This window comes from Temnothorax americanus, unplaced genomic scaffold, assembly GCF_048541705.1.
Source record: "Temnothorax americanus isolate GAGA-0224 unplaced genomic scaffold, ASM4854170v1 Scaffold53, whole genome shotgun sequence".
NCBI lineage: Eukaryota > Metazoa > Arthropoda > Insecta > Hymenoptera > Formicidae > Temnothorax > Temnothorax americanus.
In genome coordinates this window covers 262,501-284,702 of record NW_027509688.1, presented here as the reverse complement: position 1 = coordinate 284,702, position 22,202 = coordinate 262,501, and the positions used below count along the sequence as shown (strand labels likewise).

The window sequence follows — 22,202 nt, the reverse complement described above, 5'->3', positions numbered from 1 at the left end:
TTGTGACTGAGCCCTTACTAGAAAATGCGCGCATCATGCGTGAAACGGAACGGACCTCCAGTCAGTTCCAGTTCCAGTTCGGTTCAGTTCCGTTCAGTTGGTTCAGTTCCCACCAGTCACCACCAGCACCAGTTTCCACCAGTAATTCGACTGTTCGGGGTAAGATCCAAAGCTCGCGGTCGGGTGTTCTCGGTACTCTACAGTCGCCGAGGCCGAGTCCAGTCGGCCGAGAGTACCGAGTCTGCGAGATGCAGCGAGCTGTGAGCTGTGAGTCTGCCGAGTCTGCGACTTCTGCGAGTCATCTTGTTGAGTTAACTCCGAGCGCGTTGTGAGAGAATCGCTCGCGCGTGGCACATCTCGATGCAACCCCCATGAAGACGCACGCGCCACGTAAATGTATGTACATCACACGTGCGATGAAGGCGAGTGCGTAGTTTTTCGCCCGACTAAAAATCGAGTTTGCTTCTCTCAAACCTCAACGCGTTTTTCTACACTGTCTACTCTTGGAATGAGATGTATCGGGAATTGTGTGTGTGTGTGTGTGTGTGTGTGTGTGTGTGTGTGTGTGTGTGTGTGTGTGTACATACATACATACATACATACATACATACATACATACATACATACATATACATACATATACATACATACATACATACATACATACATACATACATACATACATACATACATACATACATACATACATACATACATACATACATACATACATACATACATACATACATACGAGACGAGTTAAGAGGGTATAGTAGATATGTGCAGGCGGTGCATTTTTGACGTAATGGTAAACGAAGCGATTCTGCTTCGTTCCGAGTTCCGAGACTGTAACCGATCGTTTTCCCGTACTTTCCGCACTCGCGCGAAATAATGACACAACAAAGGTTAAGGCTGAGTTTCCACTGAGCGCGTCACGCGGCGCGTCGTCCGAGTTGAACCAATCAAAACATTCCATTTCGATCCTGTTACAAGAATGTAATGAAATGGGATGTTTTGATTGGTTAACTTGTGACGACGCGACGCGTGACGCGCTCAGTGGAAACTCAGCCTAACTCGCGAGGTTAATTACCTTACCGGGCTGCATTCGAAAACGTCACCCGAGTGCACACGAGTATACTGCCTTCTCTTTTTATCTCAGCGAGTTAGAAGGGAGTATACCCGTGTATACCCGGGTGACGTTTCCGAACGCAGCCCCGCGTGATGACAGATCATTGATTTTCCCGCCGATTTCGAATCTCTTTGAGCCTCGCGCCGTCGGTCGCTACCACAATGTGAAGTCGATTTCGATTACGATTAAAACAATTTTATTATATGTACGCGACGCGTTAAATTACACCTTTATTTATATTGCTCGCACATCCACCTAAACAACGTATTATAAGTGTATCTCGGTGTCTGCCCTCCAAAATTTCAATTTTTCCATCTGTCGCTCTATCACAAAACGTCGCGAAACGATGAAACTCTCATCTCCTAATTTTTCTTGGAGCAAACATTTTTACGACTTTCGTAAACCCATGGACTTTTTTTTCAGCTGGCATGATTTGTCAAAGTAGGTGCAACGAGATAATATTATGGTGTTACTTCGACATGATTGTGACAATTGTGTTTAAGTTACCTATCTTTTCGCACAATTTACATTTATTACTGGATTGGTAAACATGATTGTCAAGAACAAATCCTGTCGATTGGTGAGTACTTAATGAATGCATCTTTAATGCTTATTTCTATATAGATTAATACTTTAATCTCTGTTTAACTTATTTTTCATTTTTTTTTTCTAGTTCTAAGACCCTGCGCACAATAGAGCACATATTAGGGGAATAAGAATAAATATTAAATATTAGGGGAATTGGAATTAGAAATAATAATTAAACGTCATGCACAATGGAAAAGAATAAAATATTATATAAGATATAAATATATATAGGAATATTCCTACATTTATACATATCTTAATACTTAATATTTATTCTTATTCCTAATATGTGTTCTATTGTGTGCAGGGTCTAAGAATTAGAAAAAGACAAAAAGTAAGTTAAACGTAGATTAAAGTGTTAATCTAATACATTGGTAGAAATAGACAAGTAATCTATCTATCATAGAGATATACTGTACACTCGACCAATTATTTCAATTTTCCTTTACGTCAATATTTTATTTTATTGTAAACCATTAAACTTTGTTGAACTTTATCAATAATTTGTATGAGATAATTGTGCAGTTACACGAATATTAATTGAAAGCTAATTTTGCAACTTGTACAGAGAGTAATAAAATTTTAATAGAAATTTTAATAGAAATTTTATTTTTGCTGTGTGTGCAAATTTTTAGTTTTTTATTCTTTGAACTGTGCTACTGTGTTTATATAGTACACAATGCAATGACGTGTTTCAAATAGAGATCTCAATTTACGTAGCCTTTACATTAATCTGTATAAGGTTAATGATATATACATAGTGAGATTTAAAAGGTTTGCATCTCAAAAATATGAAAAAGTGATAAAATGAAACAATTATTTTTACTTTTCAATATATAATTGCTCTTTATTTCAATACATTTTTTATAACGATGAATTAATTGTCCTATACCATACAAAAATATTCTGAATTTTTGTCCTTAAAATAGCTTAGCATTGCAAAGATTATTTTTTATTATTGGTAATTTTTTTCTGTTGGAATGTGAGGGTTGACACAGTGTCTATTATTATAATTATGTTTATTCACTCAATATACGAAAAATACAGCGAGATGTTTCTCTTAGAATCGGATATTGCACGAGCACGTGAACAGGTGAACCTGGCAGTTACGAGCTTAGCGAACGTGTGTTGTAGAAACGCAATGAAAAGGAAACGAGAGAATATATGTATATAATACATAGTAGATAAGAAAGATTCCGTTACATTAGACCGGCGATAAAGCGTTCGCATTGAAAGCTAAGTTTTAGCATCCTTAACATTTTCCACATAAATCGAATTTTATTTTTAATTTTAAGAATAAAAGTAATTATCTTTTAATTTTTTATTTTTAAAATTAATATCGAATTTTTGCATGGAAAAAATTAATCAGTAATGAAGAAGTGATCTTCGCAGTGTTAAGTCATTTTAAGAACAAAAATTCAGAACACTTTTTAGCGTAAAAAAATTAATCATTTTTAAAAATGTACTGAGACAAAGAATGATAATATTGAAAAGTAAAAATGGTTGTTTTTTTTATTTTATTATCTTTTTTTACTTTGAGCCTGAAACTTTGAGTCTTACTAAGGTATAACGAATTCAATAGTAGTAGAATTCTGCATATTATGTTGATTAGAAAAAGTCTATTTTTTTTTATTTATTTTTCTTTAGAACACTTTTTAAGTTGAAGTAATCATCAGTTCCATCAAAATGGCAATTGGAAATGTTATCTGTGGTGTAAATACTCCAAAAGTGAAGAGAAAGAAAATTAAGGTATTTTTCTTTTCTTATTAATGCATTATTTAAAATAATAGATTTATTTTTAATATTTTGTTTTTAATTTTATATTATACATTTAATTTGATTTTTGTACTATTTGATAACTACGTTATAATCCGATATATAGAGTGCTTAAAAAAATATTAACACTAACATGAAAGTAACTTAAAAAAAAAAACTGATAATAACAAGATATCAAAGTATTTTGGGCTCGAGTTCCATATACGATCCCCTTCCGATTTTTATCTACTTTGCAGACACGTAATACGTACTAAAAGAAGCTGAAAGCTCCAGTGCTAACTTGCGGAAATAACTATTTTTTTTTAATATTCAAGTTTTTATTTTGCTGAATTTTGGATTTTTGGTCTGCGTATGCGGAAGATTGGTTTTTTGGATAACTGAGTGGGTCAGTGTACGCGTCAGAACGTAGTTTAGCTTTATAAAAGTGGAATTTGAAATGTAAGTTATATTTTTATAGCAAAAGTAATAAATCTTTCATTAATTTTGTTGTGGGTGGGAAAGTGTGAATCTATTGTATTCACGTATATACTTTTTTATCTACACAACAATTGGGTTGGGTTAGATTAGTTTTTTTGGAGGTGGAGCGACCCACAGGGGAGCGGAACCTACTGCCTTTACACGAAGTTGGGACCATTCATACTTTATTCCTCACATCAAAAACAACTTATGTGTAAAACTCGAGGTCGATCGGAACAAGGGTCATTTGGAACTACATATATCCATTTTTCCATCCATACATTTTTTGTTTTTCTCCTTTTAGGTTAGGAGCGTTAGCGCCTTCAACCCTGCCTTTAGGTTATATAGCGCATTCCATCCACACAACAATTGGATTAGGTTAGTTTTTTCGGAGGTAGAGCCCTCTTGTAGGAAGGCGGAACCTAGAGATTCTTAACCAGAGATCGGACAATGTGCTGCCGTGGAGTCAAACCGGATATGACGTTTTTGATGGCGGTGATCTCTGGTTAAACCCCCTTGCACAATGCAGGCAACAGGCAATAGGAACAAGGAATAGAAATAAGAAATCTCTACTATTATATAAAAGGGAAAAGTTTGTACTGTTGCTCGGGGTAATCTTAGAAACTATTGGACCGATTTTGAAAGTATTGTATATGAAGTAGGGGTAGAATTTTCCGGGGAGTGCTATAGGGTGTATAGTTTTTCGTTACCGATCTTCGGGAAACCGGTTTTTCTAATTTCTTCAATTTTTCAAGAAATTGACTGAATTTTAAAGAATTGTATATAAAACAAGGGTAGAATTTCCCGGGGAATGCTATAAAATGTATAATTTTTTGTTACTGATCTTTTTTGGAACCCGTATCCGAAATTTTTCCAATTTTTCGGGAAATAATTGACCGAATTTTAAAGAATTATATATAAAACAGGGGTAGAATTTCCCGGGGAGTGCTATAAACTGTATAGTTTTTCGTTATCAATTTTTATTGGAACCGGTATCCGAAATTTTTCCAATTTTTCGGGAAATAATTGACGAATTTTAAAGAATTGTATATAAAACGGGTAGAATTTTCTAATAAAAGGGTTATCGATTTCGGTCTAAAAAAATCTACGTAATTGGTCTGATTTCTGCAAATTTTGAGATAAGCTAATTTTTTTAATGGATAGAATATTATTATATTGAATTTGGCGAAAATCGGTGATTACCGATTTTATTTCTTGGTTTTTTAATTGAAAAATCGAGGTTCTGTATACATCGCGAGCGAGCAATCTCAAAATTCCCGAAAAAACGCCTGGGTAAACCAAGTGATGATGTCGCTGTCGCTGATCGGTAAGTGAAATATCGGAAAAGCGGAAATGACTCAATAGAGTGTGAAACTCGAGTAGAAAAAGACCGGTTACGACATGTTTAATCCAAGGAAACATTTATGCGGTCCGATTTGAAATTATACAGGCATTTAGTTATGATTCAAATTACGAATATCAATTTTATCCGAGTGTAATAATTGGGAAAATGGATGCAATATATGTAATCATTGTCAAGTAAAAAAGTTTAAAACTTAAACACCTAGAATGTGTTATTCATGCAGAAAAGTTAAACTACCGTCTTTAAATCAACCACCCGACACACTCCTTATGTTTGTCCACAATAAGGATATTGAAACACAAATGAAGTCGTTTCAAGAAAAACGACTCCCGGGCGAAGCCCGGATAACCAGCTAGTCATGTATAAATGCAGAATAAACTGATACAGGCAATAGACACAGAGTTTCCGTCACGTTGGAAATTCTGGGCCTATTGTCTGTTGCCAACCAATCATAGCATTCGAATTTTTTAGGTTGTAATTAACGATTTTTTGATTATTTCCTGTTCTTATTGCCTGTTGCCTGGCATTGTGCAAGGAGTTTTAAGGGTGCAGTCCCACATGGAGAAAAAAGTGGAACGGAAAAGCAGAACGGAAAGCAAGCACAGTAGGGGGTAACTAATCAGAACGATCCAAATATCTGTTCTAGTTTTATATGACCAGGTTCCCTATGTACCAGGAAAAACAGAAATACGTAAATATTAAAAATCATTATTTATTAATTATACTTCACAGAAACAATCAATATTAGAAGATAATATCTGTCAATGAGAAATAAAACAATCTCATGGAATACATTTTACGGAAAAACAAAGATAATTCAAAATTATTGTAATTTTTAGGTTAGAATTCTTTTCGTTTTTCCGTAATATATTGTCCATGGGGAACCCAGTCATATATAATTGTGGAACGGAATGAAGGGAGAAGTAAGAATAGTTAAGGTGATCCTAAAGCCGTGATCCTAACCAGTTTTTTTCTTAGCACTAATCTTTTAATTGGCTTTATAGAAATGCAAAATTCTTGTCTAGAATTAAAGTACGCATCAAAATCTAGGTCATGGTGGTCGAATTTATATCGAAAACGAAAAAAAATTAATATTTTTTTTTATACGTGACGACCACCACATATAAATTCGACCACCATGACCTAGATTTTGATGCGTACTTTAATTCTAGACAAGAATTTTGCATTTCTAATAAAGCCAATTAAAAGATTAGTGCTAAGAAAAAAACTGAAAAAAAACCGGTTAGGATCACGGCTTTAGGATCACCTTAAATATACATATTATCGTCTTTTAAAGAAACGTTCTGATTGGTTATCCCCTACATATACTTTCTTTCCGTTCCGCTTTTCCGTTCCATTTTTTCTTCTACATAGGACTGCACCTTAAGGATTTCTAGCGGAACCTAATGCATCCACGCATGCACTTTCCTATCCATACAACAATTGGGGAGTGGACCTCACTTCCTTTTATTATTTGCTTACAGGGCAAAACGAGGTCTATTATTGTGTAATTTTACATTTCAACTTTCCACGCGAAGAGAGGGTTAATATTATACACCTATAGTAAACAAATCTAAAATGTAGCAAAATAATAAAAATTTGAATATTGAAGAAAATAGTCATTTACACACACACAAGTTAGCACTAGAGCTTTTGACTTCTTTTAGTACGTACTACGTGCCTGCAAAAGTAGATCAAAATTGGAAGGGGGTCATATTATACGGAACTTTTACTGTATTTTGTCTTCAAGGAATCTCCACCTCACCATCATTGTCAACACATTTTTGGAATCTTCTCCAGATGATTTCCAGTCCTAAGGCACATTTCTTTGAATATTATTGTAATTACATTTGCACTTTTTAAATGTAAAATCTTTAGGTAGACGTGTGATTTCTGATTATGGGGAATAATACAAAATGTGTTTATATTATGAAGCCATATAATGTGCAAGATCTCCGAAAAGATCCAGAAAATTGCAGTAATATTCAAAGAGATGTACCTTAAGGGTTTGAAGACCACCCAGAGAAGATTCCAAGAATGTGTTGATTGATGGTGAACAAGTAAAAACTCTTTGAAGACAAAATACATTTGTTAGTATGATATCTTGTGTTGTCATTTTGGTTTCTCTAAAAAACTTATTTCATATAAGTGTTAATAACATTTTTTTTGTAGCACTTTGTATATATAATAAAGGTAATTATAGTATAAAAATTTTTAATACATTTCTCACAAACATTCGAGGAACTAAATTTTTCTTTAAAAATAGGCAAAATTTAAGTAGCTGTAACTTTGTTAAAAATGAACAAAATTTAAATTAAAAAAAAAAAGATTTTAAAGCTTGAAATTTTTACTTTTGAAAGGTTACTATTATTTTTTAGTTTCTGTGAGTTTGGTAATTTTTACATATAGAAAACTACGAGCTGGATAAAATAGAAAATTTTTCTTTCACTTTGTGGGCCTGTCACATGCACAAAAAAAATGGTTATGAGGTGACAGCATTTTTTCATTTTTTTTCAATTATCACTAATTTTTTACATTCCCACTCTTCATTAGTACCTATACTTTACTCCTGTAAAAGGATTTTGCGATAAAGCCGTTTCAAAGAACGAGCCCTGACTGTTTTTGTCGGTAATTGTCCTCTGTCCAGGATCCCCTTAAGCAATTTTACAATTTTTTGTACGTTTTGCTCCATAAAACTACAGTGGCCACAATGAAAAAAATCTCAGCTACTTGGCAAATTTTTTTTAAATGCAGGGTACTTAAAAGTACAAAAAAACGTAAAAAATAAATTTGTGTTGTTTTGCACAATTGTTTTCTGGATCAAAATAAAAAAGGGAAAAATCGCTAATTTTTACATTATTTTCATCCATTTGTATTATGTCTATATGTTGTTTAAAAAAATTTGGCCATTATACCGTTTAATAGAACAAAGTTTCAGTTTTAAGAATCTGTTTTTTGAATTGCGATACAATAATTTTTAAGGGAGTTATGAGCAATCAAAGTCTATAAATGTTCATTTCTTATTTAATCCACGATAACTCAGTAACAAAAAATCGTAAAAACATTAAAAAAAAAAAATTTTGCAAATAAAATTTTAAGCTTTTACGTTAGGAAATCGAAAATTTTCGTAGATTTTTTTTGTGCACGTGACAGGCCCACAAAGTGAGAGAAAAAATTTTTATTTTGTCCAGCTCATAGTTTTCTATATGTAAAAATTACCAAACTTACACAGAAACTAAAAAAAATAATAAGTAACCTTTCGAAAGTAGAGATTTTAAGCTTTAAAACCTTTTTTTTTATTTTAATTTTGTTCATTTTTAACAAAGTTACAGCTGTTTGAATTTTGCCTATTTAAAAAAAAAAATTTAATGTCTCTTTAATTTTTGTGAGAAGTGTATATTTTAAACTAACATTGATGTTTTTCTTAACATTGATTGCAACTATTATGTTTATGTTTTTCAAATTAGACAACTGAACGCAGTTGGATAGAGGCAACATTTCAAAAGAGGGAATGTTCAAAGTTTATTCCAAGCACTGAAGATGAACACAGGTAAAATTTCAACACAAAACAGCTGTAATACTGTTTTGCTACATATATGTATGTAGAAAGAAAAACGGTATAAAAAGATAAATAATGCTAAAGAAAAATCAGCAGACGTGCAGCGTATGCTATAGAGTGTAACTTATCATCAAATTAGTATGATGGACATATAACTTCATTATTTTTTATTGCTCAATCTCTTTTATTCTTCTTTCGTTATATGTCGTTTATCACTTTTGTCACTATATTGTCATTAGATTGCATCAACCATTATGAGCTATGATTTTTACATCGATGCATTTTAATAACAATAACAAATTTTAAATCAGAATATTCATATTCATGATTTGTATTTCTTTACTCGCCCATCCATTGATTTGAGCTATTTTTTTTGTTTTATTTTATTTGTAGGTTTGTACAAATACAGGGAAATAAGAGTGCGGAATATGATGTGATTACTACTTCCAGGTGAGAGACTCATACGCATCTTGCATTGATTTATAAATCCTACTTACTTTCGTAACTTTGTTATCTATATTTGAAATAACAGTCTTGTTCTAGCAAATTTTTTTAAGTATAGATGTAACACAAATTTATATTTTTTCTACGTTATGCTTATTATTACATGAACTTTATCATACTTAATTATCATTTTTAACTAAACTGCATTAACTTTCTTTTATGGCATTTATCTCCTAATTCTTTTTCACATTTATCATAAAAAAATGTATATTTTATATTTGCATTATGATACTTATATTATGCTATAGCTATTAGGCACAAAGCTATAATATAAGACTATTAAAAAATTTCATGCTTTATAGCATACGCACAACAATTTTGTAAACAAAATGTGAAACTGGTGTACGAATATAAAAATATGACTAATTGTATAGCAAAGGAGGTTGTGTTAAAAAGAGGCCATTTTTGGTCCGCTAGTGCAACGTAGAAACGTACTAGAGAATTGTTATTTGGACTATTTAAGAAAGGAAAATAACATTTATTTTCCCAAAAATTGGCTCTAAAATCGAAAAACGCATTACACAAAACCGTTTTATACCAAGTTTTATGAATTTTGGTCAAATACTTTCTAAAAAAAAATTTGCGTACATGCTTTGTCGTCAAAGCAGGGTAAAACGAGCTAAACTTCACTTATTCTAACCATGTTCCCACCACTTCAGGATGAAATAAATGTCATTTTCCTTTCTTAAATGGTCCAAATAACAATTCTCTAGTACGTTTTCACGTTGCACTAGCGGGCCAAAAATGGCCTCTTTTTAACATCCTTCTTTGTTTAGACGCACCAGTGCGCACTCACAATCAGTGCACTTTAAAGTCATTGTACACAAATCAACATAAAAAAAGTGTATGTTTAATATAAATGGGTTAAGTCATGAAACTCTCAATTATATTTATTGTATTATTTGATAAAATATGTATTGGGTATTTATCAGTCAAAATATTTGCATTTTACTGTAAATATTAGAGATTAAATCAGTGTACAACGGCTTTAATGTGCACTGAGTGCGTACTCGTGCGTCCAACCGAATTTGCTAGTAAATATATTGTACATGATATAATATTGTATTATTATAGATGTTGCTGTGGCTATTCATATACTCATCATTGCGGGACTGGGGCGGATATTCAAAGTCACAATCTTGGCGAAAGCAAGGAAAAGGATCATGAACAATGGTCTCCGGGAAAAAATACTCGTCCCTTTCCCACTGATGCGTATGGTACCATTGAATTTCAGGGTGGCCCGCACCCTACAAAAGCGCAAGTATATATCCAATGCTTTTTATGTTTTTGATGCCAATGTGTTCAGAATGTTTTAAAACGTCAATGGGTTTAATTTTTTATTGATAAATTTATTTTCTGGAAATTGACCAAAATTTTGACCACAAACTACTTATTTATTAATAGACTATACACCCCTAGAAAAACGGTGATGTGAAAAATAAAATGTTTGTATGTCTGTTTTTTATACACTTTTAAATCCTTTGACCGATCTGGACCAACTTTAAAACCGGTTCTATTTCTTCCACGAACTACTCATTCATTAATGGACCGATTTTCTGAAAAACGGACAAATTGAACTCATTGTCATTAGAAAATAATTGATTAATTATTATCATAGAAATACTTTAGAAACCGGTATCCATAAAAATCGGTAATCAAAAATTGATTTTGCACTTAATGTTTTGCCAGGGATGTAGAGAGTAACTGTGCCAAAGTTGGTCCAGATCAGTCAAACATTTTATTTTTCACATCACAGTTTTTTCAGGGGTTTAAAGTCCATTAATAAATGAGTAGTTTGCGGTTAAAATTTTGGCAACAGTTTCCAGAAAATCGATCTATTAATAAAAAATTTAATTATCATAGAAAAACTTTGTGAATCGGTATCCATAAAAATCGGTATAAAAAATTGATTTTGCACCTATATTTTGCGCAGGGGTAGAAAGAGTAACTGTGCCAAAGTTGGTCCAGATCGATCAAAGGGTTTAAGAGTGTATAAAGAACAGACATATACAGACATTCTATTATATATATAGAGAGAGACAAGAGATATTAGACATTATATAATGTTTTATAAAAATAATTATTGTATCTATGAATGAGGAAATAACATTGCACATTACTTGTAGTATGTAAGATTGGCTCATGATACACGACCAGAACCGATTGTACAACTATTATGTCGGGAATGGAATTTAGGATTGCCCAAATTATTAATTACTGTCCATGGTGGTCGATCAAATTTCGAGCTTCAACCAAGCCTAAAAAAAGTTTTACGTAAAGGCTTATTAAAAGCTGCTAAAACAACAGGAGCATGGATATTTACAGGGGGGACAAACACAGGTATATTTTTGTTCATGAAAAATAATAGTAACGTAACTTCAATACAGAGAAATTAACTCTTTACATGTTAATTCTTGTAGGTGTAACACGACAGGTCGGTGACGCATTGTTGTTGGAACGCTCTCAACGACAAGGTCGTGTAGTAAGTATAGGTATTGCCCCTTGGGGAATTTTAGATAAAAGTCACGAATTAGTTGGTTGCGGCGGAGAAGTATCATACGATTGCGTCTCCTCACCATGGTAAGATTACATATTTACACGGTAAAGGTATTTTTGAAACATGAGATTTTGGTAAAGTATATTTTATGTATATATATGAATTTGCAGGACTAAGTATACAGTGTTAAACAATCGGCACGCTTACTTTTTATTAGTAGACAATGGTACTGGCGGTCGGTATGGTGCAGAGATTGTTCTCCGTAGAAGATTAGAAAAATACATCTCAAATTTAAAATTGCAACCATGTAAGCGTTACACTGATCCACATGTACTAAAATTCTATAATTTAAAATGCTCTGATTCACCGATGCTTCCAGATACACACAGTAGCATACCGGTAGTCGCATTAGTTATCGAAGGTGGAACGAATACAATTCGCGCAGTTTTGGAGTACGTGACGGATGATCCACCTGTGCCTGTAGTAGTTTGTGATGGTTCGGGACGTGCAGCTGATCTGATCGCTTTTATGCACAAGTAATGGCGAGCTTGCACAATATTTACGCATATTTTAGAAAAATATATTATGCATGTTTACAAAGGCTGCGGTTCGATTTACGCTCACATGAGATGTGAGATTACAATAGTGCTTAAGCATTATTCTGTCTTCGTTGCACATTGAATATCAAACGAAGATAGAGCGATGCTTTCAGCGCTGTGAGCGTAAATCAGACCGCGCAGCCAAAGTATGCTTTTTATGTAGATGGAGAGATGGACAGACTGGTGACGGAGAAGGACCTTTGGAAGGTGTTAAGGAGCAAGTTTTGGAAACTATTAAACGCACCTTTCAAGTTACCGCCGAGCAAGCGAGTCAGCTCTGTTCAGAACTCTTGCAGTGTACACGAAAAAAACATTTAGTATCTATCTCAATAGTTGATATTTTTAATAGAAATAAAATTTAGCTTTGCATCGTAAATGTTGAACTGAAAATTTTTTAAGTAAGAGTTATATTCTTATAGATCACTGTGTTCAGAATATCGCAAGATAGACCGCAAGAGCTCGATCAAACGATATTGACAGCCCTGTTTAAATCGAAACAATTATCCCCGGCTGAGCAGTTGTCTCTTTCTTTAATATGGAACCGCGTGGACATCGCCCGAAGTGAAATCTTTGTCTACGGTCAAAAATGGCCACCTGGCGCTTTAGAACAAGCTATGATGGAAGCACTTCAGCACGACAGAATAGACTTTGTGAAACTTCTACTGGAAAATGGAGTATCCATGCGGAAGTTTTTATCGGTACCTCGTCTTGAAGAGCTATATAATACGGTAGGTCAACTTTATTTATATAGCAATAATTTTTCTTAGTAAACAATTTATATATGTATACAGCAAACAAGCTATATCGCTTGGTAAATAAACAATTTCATTTTTAGTTATAATAAATTTATGTATTTTATTTGTGTGTGTACGCGCACGCGCGAGGTCCTTTATAATATAAAGAGAGAGATTATAGAAATAATTTACTTGGAAAATTTAATTATTATAATTTACGTAAAATGTTGTAGTATGTTTCTTTTTTTTTCTCGAATTAATCAGAAAGAAGGCCCATCGAACACATTGGGCTACATCTTGCGCGATGTACGGCCGAATATTCCACGGGGTTACATGTATACGTTGCACGACATCGGCCTTGTGATTAACAAACTAATGGGCGGTGCGTATCGTGCGCAATATACGCGGCGAAGATTTCGCATGATCTATACGAAGGTGATGAAGAGATCCGGCGGTGGTCATCAGCAACATATGCATCGAAACAGCTGCGCTCCGAACTGCAATACACGCTATTACACAGGCTCCGGCGGAAAGTCTGACAGTCTGACTATGAGTCTACTCGCCGAGACGTTACCGGCTAATCGCGATACTCCTCTCTTCGATTATCCTTTTAATGAGCTGCTTATCTGGGCCGTGCTAACAAAACGCCAGCAAATGGCTTTGTTGATGTGGCAACACGGAGAAGAGGCGTTAGCAAAAGCTCTCGTCGCGCTAAAATTGTACAAGGCGATGGCGCATGAGGCGGCCGAGGACGATCTGGAAACGGAGGTTTACGACGAATTACGCGGTTACGGCAAGGAGTTTGAAAACATCGGTATGCATAAATACGACTTGAATCTTAGATACATAGTAAAAAATTATGTGTACATATGCGGTCCATATGTTAAAATTTTCTTGTGTCACCAAGATTTGATTATTATTTCAATGTAAAATTAACATACAACAGCTATGTTATTATTTTCTTAACATTTTCATGTGTTACATTTATGTCGTGATAACTTAATATATGCACTTTATATACACTTTATATATGTCATTTAGAAATTAAATATTATTTTGATTTTTTTTAACACAATTACTTTAAAAAATCAACATGTCTTAAAGTTATTTTAACACATAAACAAAAGTTAAACATAAATTTTCAAATAATTGTAAACTTTGATATACAAAATAATTAAATTTACTAAAATTAAATGTTTCTATTACACATAATTTAAGTAAAATCTATAAAATAATTAACATCATGTGTTAATATAACTTGAAAATTAAGACTTTCTGGGACATGTAAAAAATGTTAAAATTACATTTTATTTTTTACTGTATAAAACCACTGTCGTACAACCAACTACAAATTGTACGTTTTTTATTATAGCGCTTGAATTATTGGACTATTGCTACCGACAAGACGATGATCAAACACAGCAACTATTAACTTCAGAACTTCAAAATTGGTCGGGACAGACATGCTTGTCACTCGCAGTTACAGCGAATCATCGGCCGCTATTGGCTCATCCTTGTAGTCAAATTATTTTGGCCGATTTATGGATGGGTGGCCTTCGAACACGTAAAAATACTAATTTAAAGGTAATAGATCAATCTATTGTAACTTGTTTAACTTTAGTTAACTAATCCTTAATACCTATACAGAATATTTCTTAAGTACAAAAAATTGAAGGGAATATTCCTTGGCTTATTTTAGGAAGAAAAGATCCTATGAACATATGTCTTAAACTGTTTCGTTTTTAAAATAGTCAAAAATTTTTTGATGCGTTTCTGGTGTATCTAAAAATGTTTTATCAGTACTGGAATATGGTTCTTAATACCATATGTACGCACCAAATTTGAATAAAATAGCTCTAAACGTTTTCCAGATTTTCGAAATTTTTATATTTTTTCTCTCAACTTTGACGCCCTGTATTTTGAAAACGAAGCAGTTTAGGACACATGTTTATAAGGCCTTTTCTTCTTAAAATAAGCCAAGAAATATCCCCTTCAAGTTTGTGTACTTACTTAGGAAATAACATGCATATATTTAAATGTATTTTTAGGTAATTTTGGGGTTGTTTTGCCCTCTATATATAACGCGATTGGAATTCAAAAGCAGAGAAGAATTACAACTAATGCCCCAAACGCAGGAAGAGCATCTGATTGCTTTGGAAGATGAGAAGGAAGATAGCGATTCTGAACACAGTGTTCCAACAGAACCAGATGTCGAGGTATTTATTTTGCATCTTAGAGAGAAATGACAGTATTATGATAAATACTTGTTAAAGAGTTCTAGATATTCTTAGTTATATGTCCTGATACGTAATATTTTCTATGAAAAAAATTGCAGTAATTGACTAAGATTACCAATTATGTGAAAGTTATACTAATTATATAAAAACGTTGTAAAACAATATAATTTGATATATCTATTGTATTGTTGATTGAGATTATGCAAATCCTAAATGTACCGGGTACAAGACATTAACAAATTTTTGTTTTGAAAGCTTGTGTAACTAACAAGTGTAAAATATATGGTTGCTTGCCTTAAGAGGAAAGTTTTTGTTCCAAAATAGTATATATATGAATATATACAATACATGTATAGTTTCTAAATGATATTTATTTAGACAGTCCAGTATTAATGCATATAGTCTCTCCTATATACATTATTTCATCCTTGTGATTGAAACAATATAATCTTGCCTTTGGTTTTTTCTTTTGCTTACTTTGTAATATTTGCGCCATTAATATGTTGAACCATAATTGCTGGATTAAGGGATGTATTTTTAATACATACAACTTTAAACATTATAATTGCTCTTTCTCTTAAGGGTATATTGAGCTACTTGTAACATATAGACTATGTAGGTACGCGTATTAATTATTTTTTAGAAACGTCTGCGCAGGAGCCTGAGCATACGCAACAAATCCAGCAGCCAACAAGGCGTTAAGGTATATCTATATTGACCTGAACGCAGCGATCCTCTAACAATAATCACAATCTTTGGTGCACTTTGAGGCTACTGTTTATTTATCTGTTTTTAGTTCTCATCAGGGCACGTATTATGGAATTTTTGGAATGGATTTTGATCGTAATTATTTCGTAGAAAACATAATAGAAATCTAGGAAATAACTAAATAATTAATATTCAAATGTCAAATAAGGAGTTCTGAGAGCCAACGCAAGATTTTAGTGCTTTCTCTTATCTCTATTTTTTCGTCTTAAACATTACAAATGTTTAGATCCTAACATTGGATCATCTTCAGTATTACAGCAAAAGTCAGCATTCCCCATTAATTTCCATCCATATTATTGTCAGTATTGATTTGATGTATTCCGCATTTCAACTCATGTCGTCTAGTGTCGCCATAATAATTTAAGATGTTTTTTGTATTATAATTCGTGTTACAACGTCGTCCAAAATTCGTGAGTTGGTTGATACGATATTGATACGATCCGGAGGCACAATGATTGTGACAATAATGTGGATGGAAATTAACGGGGAATACTGACTTGCTGTAACACTGAAGATGATCCAATATTAGGATCGAAATGTTTGTAATGTTTAAGACGAAGAAATAGAGATAAGAAAAAGCACTAAAATCTTGCGTTAGCTCTCAGAGCTTTTTATATATTTGACATTTGAATTTTAATCTTCTGAGCCATTATATTCGGTTTGTTTTTAAACAATTAATTTCGATCGGAATCTATTCCAAAAAGTTCCATAATACATACCCAATCATTACAATCGCAGTAGTTGTTTCTCATGTACATTCCAACATTTATCTTACAATGGATAAGACAGTGAAATGTATTTCTTCAAGAAACTTTTTAGTTTATTATAATTATTATTGTAATGCATTACACATGATGAATTGATCAAACAGTTGATTAAACATATGAGTTAAACTTTTGAATTACCTTAATACTAAAAAAAACATTAATTTCTTAATAACTATTTATATTAGGTTGGGGAAAAAGTAATCCATTATTTTTTCGTTTATTTCAAGGCTTTATTTAACATAGTTAGGATTGTTCGATTTGGGTCAATATGCACCGTTTTGTTCTACAATTTGTTGCCATTTGAAAGGTAATTTCATGATGCTTCTCTCATAGAAGCTCTGGTCCCTACCTGTGCGAGGTGCATCTTTAACATCGAAATTACCGGAACGGAATCGACGAAACCAAAATTGCGCGCGATTGGCTGTGACAGTATTGGGACCATAAACACCATGCACAATTTCAGCCGCTTGGCTTGCATTTTCGCCTTTATCGAAGTAAAATTGTAAAATATACCGAATTTCCTCTTTGTTGACGTCCATCTTTTACGCGCTATAACTCACAACTGAATCGACCAATCACAAAACAGTTATAGAATAGCCTATGCGATTAATACATAACGTGTGATATATATCACTCTAGCCATCTAGCGAAAAAATAATGGATTACTTTTTCTCCAACCTAATATATTTATTAATACAAATATAACTTTTACAACTCAGACATAATTATATATATGCTTTACACGATTACATATATTTTATTTGTTAATATCTGAAATTTGTGAATATTTGTTTTTAAATAATTTAAAAATTTAGCACGATTTGAGAAATTTTAGAGTAATTCTTTATTACAACAATATAGATATAATATATTCTTGTTTAATGCACTAAAAAAAACAATTTTCTGGCGTATACATAGTATATTATCTTTGCAAAAATTTTAATCTTAATTTTTTTTTGTACAAACAACTTTTTATATAAAAAATATACTATTAGGTTATACATATACTATGTTATGAATTATATTTATATTGTATAATCCATAAAAATATATTATGGTTGATTATACTATAATATATTTTTTGAAAATTGATTATGTAATTTTCCAATTTCTTATTGTTGTTTGAAAGAAGTAGTCTTTTTTTATTTTTATTTGTTATAACAAATTAGTCAAGTATACAAGTATATATAATTTGAGATGTAAAGATTTGCTTATTGACAAATTAAATCCTCATTTTTTGCTTATTAATATCAATGTAAATTTTTAGGACACAAATGTTAATTTCATGTCTTATAAAATGTGTAAATGTTACTCATCTTATAATCATTTGATAATTACTATTTTGTCTAAGCAACTTTATTTATAATTTATATATCTCTATTACATGTCATGCTACTTTTTCGTGAATAATCGTTATATTATACTAAATTAAATTTCCTTCTTTCTTTTCATTAGACATTTCAAGTTTGATATCAATTTGATATCTATTTAACCATGCATTGAGAAACTTATCAAATTTTATGTATGTAATGTCTTTTCCAGTATATATGTATGATCAATTTACTCGAATATTTGTAAATTATTTATGTTTTTCTATAGGCTTTGATTAGCAACGAACACAGTACGATAATCAAGGAGACGATTGTCCAAGAGAATGGGAAAGTACTAACGGATATTGATGAAGGGATACATCGCGCTTATGGCCTTCGATCTGAATATTACGATAATAAAACAACTAGACCGTTAAAATTGAGGAAGAAATTATACGAGTTCTATACCGCTCCAATAACAAAATTTTGGGCAAACGCTGTAAGTAGAAATATTTATACATCTTAAGGTGGCTCTAAGGTAAACTAAAAGACTAGCCATATAAATAAAACTTTGGGAGGTTGTTCTTTAACATATAATAAACCATCTCTTAAAATTTGAGATCCTGCAGTTGCCATGTAAATTATTGCAAACGAGCAATATAAAAAATCACTTTTTAACATAGCTCTTATGGGAGGTTATTGAATTTTTACCGGAAATGATATGATATCTTTTAAGAAAAACTAGAGATGTTAATAAAAAACTGAACACTGAAAGATGAAATCACAAGCTTTCCAGTGGTATATGAAAGGTTGTGTGTTGCCATGGATTTTTAAGAAATATTTGATCGAGAAAGTGATGATGCATGTGCGTGTCACGGAAGTAAAATGTCATGGACACGCTAGAGGTTATATACGCCAGCGGGGAGACGGCGAGTCGGCTGCTACATCTACACTATCTACACAGTACTTGCGCACTGACGCGAAAGAATCAAGACAACATTAATCAATCGACCTTTTATAGTTATTTATAAATTTATAAACTACTTATAAAAATCAATGGGAACATTATCTATATTAATAATTTTTATTTAGATAAGTTGTTTAGGAAAAATCATGATGTATTTTATCAAGTTTTATGTGAGTTGTATTATTGACTAACGATGTCACTTTAGAGCCACCTTTACTCATGTATGAAATTATATGTATTTATCTGTGTAGATATTTATATTTATGTTTATTATATATAAACGGTTATAACAAAACGTAATGCGATAAAAATATTCCTTTTTTTGTAGATAGCCTACATTATTTTTCTACTTTTTTTCTCGTATTGCATTTTGGTGCATATGGACGATCATCCGTCGATAGCCGAAATATACGCGATTGCATATATCTGTACTCTCGGATGTGAAAAAGTACGCGAGATAGCAACCTCGGAACCTGCAACGCTCTCGCATAAGTTCAGCGTGTGGGCATGGAACATGTGGAACCCCTGCGATGCCGCTGCTATTATATTTTTCCAAATTGGATTAGCGTTGCGTTTACGACATTCGACTTTAGATGTAGGTCGCGTCATATATTGTGTTGATTGCATCTACTGGTACTTACGAATACTCAACATCCTTGGTGTCAATAAATATTTTGGTACGTTTAAAATATTAAATTAAAACTCAATCTTGCTTGCTTTTTCACAAAGCTATAAATAAATTTGCACATTGATTGTATATAGTCAACGTTCAAATAATTAAATATGACAAAACACATTTTTTTACATAATCTAATAATTATTTCATAGCTATGTAATACTCGATAATTTATATTTTATAGGTCCTCTGGTGACAATGATGGGAAAGATGGTGAAAAATATGATATATTTTGTGGTGCTTTTGCTAGTTGTGCTTATGAGTTTCGGTGTAGCCAGACAAGCTATATTGAATCCCAATTCTGAACCAAAATGGCGCATAGTACGAGACGTACGTATACATTTTCTATTTGAGATACATCTCTAAAAAGAAAATCTACATACATTTTTTTAATTACATATAATTATTATACATACATATAATTATTATACTTTTTTTGGCAGATATTTATGGAGCCATACTTTATGCTATATGGAGAAGTGTACGCGGATAATATAGATCCTGATTGCGGGGATGAGCCGGGAATGATGCAGTGTCTTCCAGGTCGTTGGATCGCACCTGCTGCAATGTCCGTGTATCTTTTAGTTGCCAATATTTTGCTGATAAATCTGTTAATTGCGGTATTTAACAATATTTTCAATGAGGTAAATGCTATAGCTCATCAAGTCTGGATGTTTCAACGGTTTACCGTCGTTATGGAATATGAACAAAAACCAGTTTTGCCGCCGCCGCTTATAGCGATTTGCCACGTATATTTACTGCTGAGATATTTTCTGAAGCACATTACGCAAGGTAAAAGCGGCACCGGCGAGACCTGTGACAATGGGCTGAAATTGTTCCTGGAGGCTGACGACATGGAACGACTGTATGACTTTGAGGAGGATTGCGTTGAGGGTTATTTCCGTGAACAGGAACTCAAACTGCAAATGTCCACGGAGGAGCGCGTAAAAATTACAACAGATCGAGTAGAGAATATGCATCAGAAAATAGAGGATATCGATAAAAAAGAGAGCAATCAGAACGCGTCTCTTCAGGTATATAACTTCTTGTATAATAAATAGATTTTATTACACACTTCAGATATTTTCTCTCTTGTAGAGTACCGAAAGAAATCACAATCTTTTAAGAATATGTATATAGTACTCATTAGAAGAAGCGAAAATTATTTAATTAATATAGAAAAATTAACTATGTCAAAAAGACAGAAACAATATTTAGTTTTGATATGGATAATTACATTTTTCATACCGGAAACTCGCAAAATATTTTCGATAATCGCAAATACTTTTCGATAATCTTACTTTAATATTTTTATTATATATAACGAGGGTAATTTATGCGAAGATACTAACAAGTAATCTGTATTACCAAAACCGAGAATCGATTGAACATTTTAATTTTCTTGGCGAATATTATACGTCTCTAGAGTCTTGGACCTTTTTTTTACTCTTCTTGCTACATTCTGTATACAAAATCATTTTCATATTTACAGGCCGTCGAATTTCGTATCCGCAAATTGGAGGAACTAAGTCAACAAACTTTAGCACATCTTGGGGTGATTCATCGTTTCATGGCGACGTACATGCCGAATGAAGAACTAGCCGGTTTAGACGCGTTTGATAACATTCGGCAGCGTCGGGTATCAGAGCGATCGGAGGCTCTATCCGAGGCGGATTCTCACACGCAGTTGCCGACGATCGCGCGGCGCAAGAGGCTCCTGCGATCTCTTACCGATGCTACTTTTCCGAATGTCGGCCACCCGATAGATGACATTCTCAAGACATCCGAGACCATGACTTCCCGTGAAAATCTCAGCAGACACGATTCTTCCGTAAGTGTAGACGCTCACGTCGGTCAGGACGATGTCAAGACAATTACCAGCTTTGAAACGGAAGGTAGCAAAGACGTCGTTGAAGGTGAAACGGTTGGCAAGAAGGGTATACCGTTCGAGAAAGGAATCAGCAGGGACACCAGCAGAGAAGTGAGCAGAGAGATGAGCAGAGAAATCAGTATCGAGGCTACCAGCAGAGAAGTCAGCAGGGAGACCAGCAGGGAGGCTAGCAAAGAGGCCAGCAGCGAGAATCCGCCCTCAGATACCAGGCAGGACTCGACAGAACGTACGCTCAGGCAAGATTCCACGGAACGTGGTACATTCAGGCAAAATAGCAGAACTCGATCGGAATCGGACGATTTTATGCTGCTTCCTCCGCCCGGTATCCAGAGGGCCGTGACTTGGGCGGAGCCTCGTGTGGCCGTGATCCCGTCATCCGTC

General features: G+C 33.3%; 1 protein-coding gene across 5 annotated transcripts in view; it reads left to right on the top strand.

The window, feature by feature from the left end:
• The first annotated feature begins 175 nt into the window (after window positions 1-175).
• Trpm (transient receptor potential cation channel, subfamily M) overlaps window positions 176-22,202 on the top strand; it is a 24,223-nt gene continuing 2,196 nt past the window's right edge. Inside the window, exons 1-20 of one of the 5 annotated variants that reach the window (XM_077419329.1) lie at window positions 176-396; window positions 1,553-1,709; window positions 8,780-8,862; window positions 9,265-9,321; window positions 10,450-10,636; window positions 11,502-11,715; window positions 11,796-11,955; window positions 12,043-12,179; window positions 12,252-12,408; window positions 12,635-12,788; window positions 12,891-13,199; window positions 13,470-14,019; window positions 14,578-14,789; window positions 15,254-15,421; window positions 16,086-16,145; window positions 18,577-18,786; window positions 19,583-19,931; window positions 20,115-20,260; window positions 20,374-20,964; window positions 21,423-22,202. The exon at window positions 21,423-22,202 is cut by the window's right edge and continues 2,196 nt beyond it. In XM_077419329.1, the coding sequence (XP_077275455.1) occupies window positions 1,680-1,709; window positions 8,780-8,862; window positions 9,265-9,321; window positions 10,450-10,636; window positions 11,502-11,715; window positions 11,796-11,955; window positions 12,043-12,179; window positions 12,252-12,408; window positions 12,635-12,788; window positions 12,891-13,199; window positions 13,470-14,019; window positions 14,578-14,789; window positions 15,254-15,421; window positions 16,086-16,145; window positions 18,577-18,786; window positions 19,583-19,931; window positions 20,115-20,260; window positions 20,374-20,964; window positions 21,423-22,202 (4,554 nt within the window). In that variant the 5' untranslated portion in view covers window positions 176-396; window positions 1,553-1,679. Of the gene's footprint in view, window positions 397-1,552; window positions 1,710-3,364; window positions 3,467-8,779; window positions 8,863-9,264; window positions 9,322-10,449; window positions 10,637-11,501; window positions 11,716-11,795; window positions 11,956-12,042; window positions 12,180-12,251; window positions 12,409-12,634; window positions 12,789-12,890; window positions 13,200-13,469; window positions 14,020-14,577; window positions 14,790-15,253; window positions 15,422-16,085; window positions 16,146-18,576; window positions 18,787-19,582; window positions 19,932-20,114; window positions 20,261-20,373; window positions 20,965-21,422 lie in introns of those variants that run through there. The other 4 variants (XM_077419327.1, XM_077419332.1, XM_077419330.1 and 1 more) reach the window with 4 other exon arrangements.